This window comes from Mus pahari, chromosome 22 (assembly GCF_900095145.1).
Source record: "Mus pahari chromosome 22, PAHARI_EIJ_v1.1, whole genome shotgun sequence".
NCBI classification, from domain to species: domain Eukaryota; kingdom Metazoa; phylum Chordata; class Mammalia; order Rodentia; family Muridae; genus Mus; species Mus pahari.
In genome coordinates, this window is record NC_034611.1 from 28,393,055 (window position 1) to 28,406,077 (window position 13,023).

The 13,023-nt window shown below is 37.3% G+C and overlaps 1 protein-coding gene across 3 annotated transcripts in view; it reads right to left on the reverse strand.

Annotated features, from left to right (window-relative positions):
• The window catches only part of Nkain3 (sodium/potassium transporting ATPase interacting 3), a 601,685-nt gene that overhangs the window by 295,122 nt on the left and 293,540 nt on the right, over window positions 1-13,023 (reverse strand). For all 3 annotated transcript variants that reach the window (XM_021222049.2, XM_029533295.1, XM_021222050.1), the window contains exon 3: window positions 9,290-9,370. In XM_021222049.2, the coding sequence (XP_021077708.1) occupies window positions 9,290-9,370 (81 nt within the window). The remainder of the gene's footprint in view (window positions 1-9,289; window positions 9,371-13,023) is intronic.

A 13,023-nucleotide genomic window follows, 5' to 3' on the forward strand; every position in this document is an offset into this window, starting at 1 on the left:
TTAGTTCATATTGTTGTTGCACCTACAGGGTTGCAGCCCCCTACAGCTCCTTGGGTACTTTCTCTAGCTCCTCCATTGGGGGCCCTGTGTCCCACCCAATAGCTGACTGTGAGCATCCACTTCTGTGTTTGCCAGGCACTGGCATAGCCTCACAAGAGGCCGCTCTATCAGGGACCCTGATAGAGCGGCCTCTTGTGAGGTGTATAGATTTTCTTCTATGTGGATTACAATGAAGGGTGATGGGGCCGTTAAACCTGACACTCCATTACTTGCACATGTGCCTTGAGCAAGGCAGGATCTCCCCATCAAGGTCCCTTATCTCTAAAATGCAGATGATGGTTTCTAACCTGGAGGCAAGGACACAAATATAGCACCTGTATGAAGCAGGCCATGATGAGTTAGTCCAATCCTGTTCTTGGAGTATTTTAGAAGGCTTTTGATCCAAGTTCATAATTAAGATTGGATAAATTTTCATAGAATTGCCTTTTCTTTATGACTAAATTGATGTCCACAGAAAGTAATATGCATTCAGAATTCTGTGGAAACATGATACATTTGACATTCTCTAAGATAATATACTAGTATTATATACCTCAAGAAAACTCATTTAGAATAAATATTAGATTAATATTTGTACAATTCTGGGAAAACACTTTAAAAAGATGTTATTAAAATAGCAGCCTAATTCTTTTATATATTTTTTCTCCAATTTTTATTAGGAATTTACTTTATTTACATTTTAAATACTATCCCCAAAGTCCCCTATACCCTCCCTCCCCCGCTCCCCTACCCACCCACTCCCATTTCTTGGCCCTGGTGTTCGCCTATACTGGGGCTTATAAAGTTTGCAAGACCAAGGGGCCTCTCTTCCCAATGATGGCTGACTAGACCATCTTCTGCTATATATGCAACTAGAGACACGAGCTCTGGGGGTGCTTGTGAGTTCATGCTGTTGTTCCACCTACAGGGTTGCAGCCCCCTTCAGCTCCTTGGGTACTTTCTCTAGCTCCTCCACTGGGGCCCTGTGTTCCATCCAATAGCTGACTGTGAGCATCCACTTCTGTGTTTGTCAGGCACTGGCATAACCTCATAAGAGACATTTGCTGGTGTATGCAATAGTGTCTGCGTTTGGTGGCTGATTATGGGATAGACCCCTGGGTGGGGCAGCTTTTGGGTGGTCCATCCTTTTGTCTCAGCTCCAAACTTTTGTCTCTGTAACCCCCTTCCATGGGAGTTTTGTTCCCAATTCAAAGAAGGAGCAGTCTAATTCTTTTGGAATTAAAAAACAAACAAACAAAAACCCCACTTCAACTCATGTTCTTACTGTAACTTACAACTTCCAATATTTATTAATGTAGAAAGCTGTAGGGATTGTGTGAAGTCCTGAGTAAATGCATGTGTTACCACAGAGTAATGTCAAGGACTTCTGTGCTTCAGCCTCATGGGAATGGCAAAACTTTTCCTTGGTTCAGAGAGATTGAAAATCCTTCCTATTGTCCACGTGTGTATATGGAGAGATGTGTTTCCATTAGAGAGGACAGACCACCCAATAACAGCATTTCTCTGTCTGTGTATCTTTCCTTTCTTCATTTCCTTGCTGTCCTATTCCAGGTTTCAGGACCCTAGTGATTCAAGGATGTGATAGAAAATGGGAAAGGTTTTTGCATTTATGTTCTGAATATATGCTTCAGGAGAAAAATTATTTCAAATCTTCTAAATTTCAAAGAAGTAGCATTAAGTTATTAATTGTCTCCCTGTTAATCTAAAAAACAAAAGACATACAAACAACCACAGAGACTCTCAAATATATTTAATATACTTCAAGTGGGAGCAGAAAGAACACAGAGAACACCTGACTGCAGATTATATCAAGAAGACATATATATATATATATATATATATATATTGAAGGGAAGGATTTAACTAACAGCAATGCATCTGAGAAGTTAATGTGCAGCACTGAGATCCCATCAAAAGGCTGCTTTATACTTCCCTACATCACGTAGTCCTACAAATTTACATTGGGTAGCTCTTGCAGACTACTAAATATATGCCCCAAAGGATTTCGGGGTGAATAATCTTTATTAATTTCTCCCCAAATTATAAAGATGACCATGATGACCATAAAGAACCATCATTTCTTGAGACCTCATGACACGTTTAGGTTTTTTCTAACCTCTACACAGTATTATTTCACTCAGTTTTTAACAGTTTAAGTTAAGAACAACTTAACAACATGATTGGTTTAGTTTCCTTGGTTTTGTAGGAAAGGGAACTGCAGCTCCAGAAGATGATATTATACAAACACTTTGGTAACCCATATACAGTGATTTTCAAAAACAGTGCATCCATCACCTTCAAGTGTTAGAAGATATGGGGAGAAATCAATGTATTCAAGACCATAGTGGCAGATACCTGCTGTGGGGTTGGGTGGTACAGGATATCAATGCATCTGAAAACTGCCATCAAGGGTCTAATAAGAATTTAACCAGGTGTCTAATCATCCACGAGGGCGTGTACTATTCATTAGTAAGAATCGTCAGACTGAGATTCAGGATGACCTCAGTGTCCCTGTCTTTTGAGACTATATTGAATCCCTTTTTTCAAAAGACGCGTGTTGGTGTAACCAGTTAGACCTTTAATCCAGACCCTGCTTTGCCCTGGCAAAGCAGCAGATGGTGGCTCCATATGGGATAATCACATCCTCCCCCATCACACCTTAGTAATGTAAAGCAGGAGCAGATGGACAGCAGCTGGGCCCTTTTTTCCATCTAAGCAGCAGTGTTCTGTTAAAGCTGTCACTACTCCTGGCTTTCTGAAGGTTTCTGAACCCAGTTCTTTAGCCTCTTGTTTATTTGAGCATCTGAATTTTTAGCTTTCTCTCTGCATGGGTCATATTAAGAAGGTCTCTGTCCATTTGAACCCAGGAATCCTGACAGCCTGTGAAGGCTAATTTTGAGGGAAGGTAGGTTTTGAAGCAAATAATAATTTCATCACCTGGCTTCCTACCAGTTGCTACCTCTCTGTTACTAGAGATTGCTTTCCCGACTTCTATAATGAAAGTTTTACCTCACATATTCTAATTTAATTAAAAGTGCAATGTATTAAGTAAAATAAAGCCAAAATGAGATATGTGTGCGTATGTTTAAAACACATTTGTTCAAATATATCCCTAGAAAGAAAAACCCTGTGAATGTCTGAGGCCAAGTCACAGAGAAAGAGGATGTTAAATTATAGATAATTTCTACATAATAAACAAACTAATTTCATTTAAAGAGCAATGTGTCACACATGATTGTATTATATCAAGTCCTGTAACATTTATTACTTAATAAAAACATCATCCATCAGTGCCAAGTCTACCCAATAAACATGATTTGTACTATTGATATGATTCTGTGGATGGTATATTAGATTGTCACTTTACATAGTTCAAAAAATTAAGCTCCAGGGAACTAAAGACCAAAACATCATTTGTAACACAATGCAAAAGGTGCCAATTACCGATAAAAAGAGCAAAAGAAATTGATGCCTGAGTACATTGAATAATGTATACTATTTTAAAAATCTTAAATAATTAAGCAAGATAAAATAAGTTCTTTCCCTTGAAGTTAGCAACCCCCCTTGACCTCCCTAATTGAGGAAAGGAACCTAGTTTAAAATTTCACTGTGCTGGCTAGTTTTATGTCAACTTGACACAAGCTACAGCCATCAGAGAGGAGGAAGCAGCAATTGAGAAAATGCCTGTATAAGATCAGGCTGTAGGCAACCCTGTAGGGCATTTTCTTAATTACTGATTGATTGTGAGAGTCTAGGCTATTGTGTGTGGGACCACCTCTAGATGGTTGGTCTTGAGTTAACAACAAAGCAGTGAAAGAAGCTGGTAGCCAGCACTCCTGTATGGGTTCTGCAACAGCCCCTGCCTCTAGGTTCCTGACCGGCTTCAATTCTGTTTTCACTTCTGCCACTGATCAGCAGTAATGTGGGAGTGTAAACCAAATTAAATCCCCTCCTCCCTATTTACTGCTGGTCACAGGATTTAATCATAGCAATAATAACCCTAGCTAAGACTATTTGTAAAGAATAAGTATGAAAACTATATATTCCTATATTATGTAACATTAGGCAAAATTTTAAAACTAATCAAGAACTCAGTAGCAACATAGAGTTGGATATTATTAAGTTAATGTACTGGCTGGTTTTTGTCAACTTGACCCAGGCTGGAGTTATCACAGAGAAAGGAGCTTCAGTTGGGGAAATGCCTCCATGAGATCCAGCTGTAAGGCATTTTCTCAATTAGTGATCAAGAGAGGAAAGACCTCTTGTGGGTGGTGCCATCCCTGGGCTGGTAGTCTTGGGTTCTATAAGAAAGCAATCTGAGCAAGCCAGGGGAAGCAAGCCAGTAAAGAACATCCCTCCACGACCTCTGCATCAGCTCCTGCTTCCTGACTGGCTTGAGTTCCAGTCCTGACATCTGTTGATGATCAACAGCAATGTGGAAGTGTAAGCCAACTTGTTTCTTGGTTATGTTTGTGCAGGAATAGAAGCCCTGACAACGACAAATAGCATTTCAGAAATACTCAGTAATGTAACTTAACTTTATAATGTTACTTTTCCTGGGAAAATACCCAAAGACTGTTAGGATTTCAGTGACAACACAGCTTTCACATAATATGTAATAACAGGATCATGTAATCCCCTAAATGTATCTTGGAAATGTTTTAGTTTTCATTCTCTAAAAAGGTGAAGTAAGATTAGCAAGGCTGCTTGCCATATTTATCTCTATGTGTGCTTGAGGTGGCTCTTTTTAAAACATCTTTAATGCTGTTTTGGTTGGCTATATTTTTCTATTTCCAGTTATGATATTTTTGCTGATCTATTAAGAAATCAATTCATTTCATTTAAAATGCCAATGTTATTGGTGTTTTTCTAAATCTGGATCAGCTATAGCTATGGCTCCTTACTGACAGTGGGAATTTGAGTTGCTCTTTTGTCTATCGCAGAGTTAGATTTTCATTTATTAGCCCAAAGCAACACAGTTAGGGACCACACACAGCTCAGTTTTCCTCTTAAGATCGATGGTTGTAAATATTGTTTAAAACTTCCCCTTTTAGTAATATCTGCTATAATGCATAATCTCTGAGCACTGCTTGGGTTCATCCATACAATGTTTTTTATTTTGCTCTTTAAAATTATTTAAATTACTCCAAATTCATACTATGATTTGTAGATTATTTAAAATTGTCTGCCTTGATTTCCAAATATTTAAGCACTTTCTAGAGATTTTAACCAGTCTAGATTTCAAGTCACTGTTTTGTTTGTGGCAAAGAGTACTCTATACTATTTGTTACTGGTATTTATGATTGACCCAGAATACAATTTTGATCATTCTGTTCCACAGACACTCTAATAAAATATACATTTATTTGGCTCTGATTGTAATACAGTATATACATTGGTCATACAGATTGTACAGTTTTTATTTCTATTGAATTGTTTCTGTTTTATATTAATAAGCACAAAAAGATTGTCAGATTTTCCATGTTTGTTTCCATCATCTCAATTTCTCTCTTTGTTTCATGAAATTAAACACTTGGGTTTTGATATGCTTAAGTATTATTATGTCTCATTGATGAATTTATACTCTTATTCTTATTATAAAACATCTCTTTTTATGTGGATTATGATATTTGACTGGTGTTTTATGATATAGGACTGCAATGATTTTCTTTTACTTATCTTTTAATATCCTATTCCTTCTATCTTTTAATGTCTACTGAATGCATACATTTAAATATATTTATATCAGTAACATGGAATCTTCTCTTTTTAAAAGGCCAATATTCAAACCTGTCTTTAACTATTATGCTTAGTCTATTTATACCTCACCTATATACTTCACATGGATTGTTTTTCATCTATCTTACTGCGCTGTCATTTTTTTTTTGTACCAGGCAAGGGCTCCCTGCCTCTCTATTTGTTCTCATAGGATCATTACTTCTTTAGGAGTACCAAGTTATCACCCATATACCACCATAGAGTGACTACTACATTCATAGACGCAACGTGAAGATTACTCTGGGCTCAGTGTTGCAGGAAGACTCTATTCTGTAGCTGTTTCTTAGGGATAGAAACGTTTCTCTGTGGGAGCAGGGTGACACAAGAAGCTCACAAAACTCCTAAGACCAGGAAAGTTGGCAAACTTCAAGGAAACACAAAGCCCATCTTCAAAGTTATACAAATAGCAAGCGGAAACTTAGTAGGAAAAGACAATAAGGTAGATAGATGTCTGCAGCACCTACAGAGAATTCCAGTGACACGGTTCTATGTTGCGAACTCACGGTGAGGTGAGACTTTTCAGTCATTCAGCCACCTTTGTCCTGCCTGTCCTTGTGTAAACAATCCTAATAAAGTCATTAGTTCTGTCCTGGTTCATCTTGTCAATTTTATTGGATCTGGGGTCAAGTACAAGATACTTCTGTACTTCTGTAATTCATAAGGGCATTTTTGGAAGAATTAGTTTCAGAGGGAGACCCTCTCTCAGGGTGAAGAGTGTCTACCAGCAGCCATTCAATCTTGAGGAATGCAGTTGCTTTTGACCTGCCTGCCTGCCTTGCTGAGACATGCATTTCCTCTATGCCTGCCACAACCGTGGCATATCTTTGGTGAGATCTGAACCTGAATTCCTTGCCTTTTTTTTTGTTTGAACATGTCGCTCTCCAGATTGGGACAGCTGAGGTGCTTATTTGTATGGACTGAGCAATTACCATGTTCTCAGCCCTTTGAGCATGAAGATGGTTATTTCTCAGCTTGACTTTTGTGAGCCAATATAATAAATCCCTTCGGTCATGTATACTCAGCCTAACCATTTTGTTCTCTGGGAAAACCTTGATGATACAGGTTCATTCAGTTGAACACGGACAGAGCAGCTTCTTTGACATATTGCTGCACTCTCTTTCTGGTATGAATAAATCTTATTGTACATTTGCCCAGGAAAATGTGCTCAACAGGTTCTTTGTTCCAGAATGCATGTTTGGGTAAAACTCAAGGTACAGGGTAGTTTCTGCTAATCTAATAAAGGGAGTAATTACAGAACTAGCAGAAGATGGAGAACTCTCTCTAAGAAGTTTAGTACGGAAACTATCACATATGGATAAGGGTTTTCTTAGAAAACAGAATACAGTAGCAAGCTTGGCAGTGGTATTTCTTATCAAGGGTCATTAACTTTTACTCTTTCAGAGTAGATTTCTGTAGGCTCCATTTGAAATTAAACTGTGGCTAGCCAGAAAGACTGTAAAAGTTAACAGATCATATTAAGAATATTCTTTTTTTTGGACTCCTGCATTCTTTTAACCAAAAATATTTGTTGACAGCTTAATGGATTTCTGAATGGGTTGAAAATAAACAGCCAAGGTGCCAAGTACATCAACCTGTTGGGCACAGCCTGGGGCTGGCTTCCTGTGTGCTCTTCTGCTAATGCTATTCTTAGAATGAACACAAGCATGAGCAATGACTCTAGAACCATCAAGGAAGGACTGTGTGGAGGTTTGTCTACACTCCTGAACATGACTATCTGCCCAGCTCCCATCCTGGTCAAGTCTTTTTCATACCTTCTAACTAATATCCAATAAAAGGGGACCAGAAAAAAAATAAAAACAAGAACAAAAAGAAAAAAAATAAAATAAAAGAAATCCTTTTGGTATACACTTAGATGTCAGGAAAAACCAATATAAAGGACAGTTGACAAAATAATCTTGAACAGTAATAGATAATTAGACTTGTGCAGAATGTATGAATGCTGTTATTTATTTTTATTACTCTACAGAGCTGTTTTGAAGCCTACAGAGTTACCATGTATGATGAACATAAACAGAACCACCATTTGCTATCACCATCACTGGCAATCCTGACCCTTTAGGATGCTTTCACGGGATCACAGGGGAACAGTGGTTGGTTCACAGCTCACAGTAAGTGCTACAGATGAAACCTGAACTAAATGCTTGTTATTGGAAATCTATTCTTTCAACACACCATTAAGCCAATTCCTCAGGGCGAGCTTCTTCTTTTCTAACTTATTTCAAATAAATTCATAAGGAAGAAAGTAAAAGACAGTTTCCACCCAGTGAAATGAAGCTACCTATATAATAAAGTGACCATTCTAGTTACAAGACAAAAAAATTAAAGGCTAATACAGTGTTTAACTTGGTGCTCACTATTCTTTTATTGATCAGATTCGCATTTTAAAATGACCTATAATCTACATTGATAGGCAACAACACCTGGATGCAGAGTCTACTGAAGCTTTATGTCCTAGACTTTAGTGGTGGTGAACATTCAGTAGCATGAAGCTTTTGTGTGGGTCTCAGTAGCAGAAATGTCCTTTCTGGTCTCTGAACTCTCCAATGGGAGAAATGATGACAATCTCTAATTTTAAACCACTATGGTATAGAAAGGTGCTAGAGTAAATCCCTCAGTGATGTTCACTACTTTGGCCGAATCAGACATGCTTTATTTATCATGTACTTCAATAGAGTCTAACAGTTCTAAAAGCATCTTTGGCCTTTAAGGTAAAGTTGTAAGATCAGGACCCCAAATGTAGGTATAGGACCATATTCTATGTATGATTTCAGACTGACTGTAAACAATAGGTAATTCAAATTTATTTAATAATAAAATAGTTAAAAATAATAAATTTCCCTATACATTTCTGAATAATTGTGTTATGCATGTTTTTTACAGTGAATACTAAGCCAGATAATATTTTTAAGACTAGTAATTAGAAATTTAACAGTTCGTTTTTAATATTTTTTAACAATCAAAAGATATGTTTTCAGGACGCCTGATGAAAATAAGAATTGGAAGCAGACAGAAATAACATGTGTTTCACGTTGAATCAAGAGCAGAGTCTTCTGTCTGATGAGAACCTCAGAACAGAAAACACTATGCTCATGTAGAAACGAAATAGAAGCCGTGATTTTGAAAGCCCTTTACATTAGTATGCATTTCTTCAAGATCACTTTTTCATGATAGAATACAAACATTATTTTTTAAAGCATCATCTCTCAGAGCACATGCCGACTCTGAATTCACTATGGAAACAAGTATGACCTTAAACCTCCCAAGTGCTGTGATTACAGATAGGTAACACACGACAGCTTAGATGATTTTTTAAGTTAGTACTAAGTATAAAAGTTCTATATTTCTCCACTCAAGTATAATTATAAAAATGTATATCATAGTAATTAATATATATCAGTATAAGTCTATTTCAATGACATGGTAAGCTCACCTTAGAGAGACCTCCTACTTCCAAATAAAAGCAGATGATGAACACATTCCAGGTGACCCAGAGAGCAGTCCACACTGTATACTGAAAATAGAGGGTTGAGAAAAAGAAAGAAAAAGTGGAGATTAAAATCACACACTTGAAATAAATTAGTAATAGAAATGTCAGTAATTATAAGTCTTTTGTGAGTAAACAGGGACTACTGAGATTAAAAAAAAAAATCACTTTTTATGAGGTATCCTAAGATTTAAAAATTGAAAAGCGCTGGTTCCTACAGTTGTTAACGAATGCCTGGAAACCTAGAGTCCTGAAATCCTTTTCTGAGTTGCAGGTACAACTTAAATCTGAGTACTCACATGATTTTTGTTTTCTGTGATTATCTCTTAAAGATAACACAATTATGTAGTTTTCTGTGAACCATCAATCTACTTACTACCAATCTATTTATCTATATACTGTCTATTTCTCTATCTTTCTGTCTGGCCACTTACATAAATACATTTAAATATTCAGATGTATTAGATGGAAAATGTTCATTTCACTAGTATAAGTGGTCTAATTTCAGAAATTTAGTCAAAATCGAACTTCCATATCTCTGAAAGAGGACTTTGAAATGGATATTGGAGAGGAGTTATTAAACACTCCTCTGTTGTGTTATTTTGCAGAGAGTAGAGCACAAGCCCTTGTAATCAATTAGTGAAAGAATAAGTTCCTAAAATGCGTTCAAAATCCCAGAAATTAATAACTAAGAGACAGAGCAAACAAACAGCTGATGTCTATTATAAAAAAAAAACCATTCATTCACATCTTGCTTCAAAAGTCGGAAACATCATCAATAAGATCATTAGCCAATCTGATTTAATGTGGTCCAGATTGGACACCTGTATAGAGAGGCAGAGTCCTGCACAAGTGCAAACAGTTTACGCTGTAAGGACCACTGACTGAGGAAATACAGTTGTTTGTATTCTCATCTTACTGTACTGGCAAAAAAAAAAAAAAAAAATCTATGAACTGTTGAAATAGGCATTTGAGTTAAATAATTTCTTTCTATCAGTACATTGCAATCATAGTATCCCATTTCTAAGATAAAAATTTGAAATTATTTCATAATTTTATCCTGTGTCAAATAATAAAATATTATTAAAATCATGATCATATCAGATATATACTAAAATTGTTTGTCTATAATATGCAATGTACTATCTCCTTGCCATTTATGATCTTAAAATGTTTCAAACTGACCTTATGTTGGTGTGTGTACTGGCTAGCTTTGTGTCAACTTGACACAGCTGGAGTTATCACAGAGAAAGGAGCTTTAGTTGGGGAAATGCCNCCATGAGATCCAGCTGTGGGGCATTTTCTCAATTAGTGATCAAGGGGGAGAGGCCCCTTGTGGGTGGGACCATCTCTGGGCCGGTAGTCTTGGATTCTATAAGAGAGCAGGCTGAGCAAGCCAGGGGAGGCAAGCCAGTAAAGAACATCCCTCTATGGCTTCTGCATCAGCTCCTGCTTTCTGACCTGCTTGAGTTCCAGTCCTGCATCCTTTGGTGATCAACAGCAGTATGGAAGTGTAAGCTGAATAAACCCTTTCCTCCCCAACTTGCTTCTTGGTCATGATGTTTGTGCAGGAATAGAAACCCTGACTAAGACAGTGTGTAAACTGTAAATGAATATATGTGATGTAACATTTCTCTTTTTAAAGAATACTTGGCATTTTGCAAAAAAAAAAAAAAAAAAAATGCTAATAAAGTTACTTAAAGCTCCACAATCACTACAGATTTACACTAAAACATGTTAAAAAGGTCATATGCACATGATAGGTTATGCTGGTTCAAGTGTTTGCAGTTATTGTGATATGTTCAGACGTGTATCAGAGGAGGCCAGCAATGCCAATAACCGAGTAACCAATGACCAACATGTAATGAAGTAAGATTAAGCCATGACAAGGGTTTTTGCTAGTTTGTTTTTGTTTCCCTGTTCTGGGAACTGAAGCAGGCCCTTCCAGACCCTAGGCAAGTTCTGTACCTCAGAACTTCATCCCTAGAAAAGCCATATAGTTCCTAATTATTACAACCCAGTTCTAACCCCACAAGTATTGAGAATGCCCAGAGTATCGCAAAGCTACAATAAGACTATCCCCTTTAAACACTCACAGCACAAACAATGCCTGAAGGGAAATACGGATCTCCAAATTGTATTCTAGATTCTTTTTCTTACCTTTCACAGACACTGATGGCAGCTGCCTAGTTCTACACATTCGAGAGGAATGAAGGCTGTATTCCTTGTGTTACACTAGGCACTTTCCAGGGGGCATGTCACTCAAGTCACCATATTAAGCCCCTGAAGGATGGGGTCATCCTTTGATTTTCTTTAGAGCGTCAGAGTTTTCTTATAAAATCTGGCAGTGCACCAGAGTCAGTGTGGTAGGCTGCACTGCAGACCATTGTAGGAAAAGGATTCTAACTGTAAATTGGCCCTTCACTGAATTTTTCAACTCACCAGATGACAAATGAATCAAAGGACCATTTTACTAAATATTTAGTTCATTTATATAATGTCTGTAACACATTGTCACACATGTTAGGAATCTGACATACTTTTGTCTGTATGGAAGGTGGATAGAGTTCCTTCTAACATATTGCTGGTTGAGAACGATGCCTGGATGATTGAATTTTGGTTTGTGTGGGATATAAATGATACACTCCAATGTGCAGTTCATAGACCACACGGGGCCAGAAGCACGCAGAAGAGAACTCTGGCAAAACAAACTCGTGGATGGGGCATTTATCTAGTCAGAAATACTAAGTCATCACCCTTGAACCTGGCCATCCCCTGCACATGGCCTTTGAAATGGGTTGCTTTGACTAACAATTCAGTGGACATGGTAATTATAGTGCAAGATGGCTTTCTGTTTTTGACAAATACCTTTTAGTTAGTATGGAACATGGCATCAGGCTTGCATATCTATGCTGTTTATACAAATTGAGGTGTGAATGACTTGACTTTTCCATGTTAAAATTACCTACACATTATTTCTCCCTCTCCTGTTTCCTTAAATACAGCACACACCTTTCAAGTCCCCCACACAATGCATGGTTTTGTGTGATTTCCTAAGCACGTCCTCATCTCACGAGGCTATGTAAACATTTGGTAACTGACATAAACTTTGTAAGTTTTCCAGTCTGTATTTCCACCATTGAGCATTAGTCTTTAACATGGATCATTTACTAAGGCCATTTAGACAGTCATTTCTTTTTTCTCATCAGTATGAATCTACCACAACATTTGCTTACAATATGGTATAAAATGAATAGGGTAGGCTCTTTGCTTTTACACTTAACTGCTATTTCCTGGGGTATAGTATTTTTGTGAAAAGAACCTTAAGGGAAACCTGTTATCAATGAACCTTACTAGTAGGCAAGTCAGAGTGAAGGCAAATATAACTGTAATGCATAGTAACAGTTCAATCATGTTTCATGATTTGGTCTAGGTAAAGACCAGGACAAACCTGCCACATACATTCTGACTCCACAAACAAATCTATGAACTGGGGCTTTATAAAGGAAGTGGATATGGCAACTATGAACTCAAACAAATATTCCAAGGCTTCACAGCCAATAATAAAAAAAAAAAAGTCACTACGTCTAAAACACTTACATTCATTTACTATTCATTTACTATTTCTTCAAACATAATGTTCTTCAAACATTAAGCTTGAAGTGAAGGACAGCAGTGGG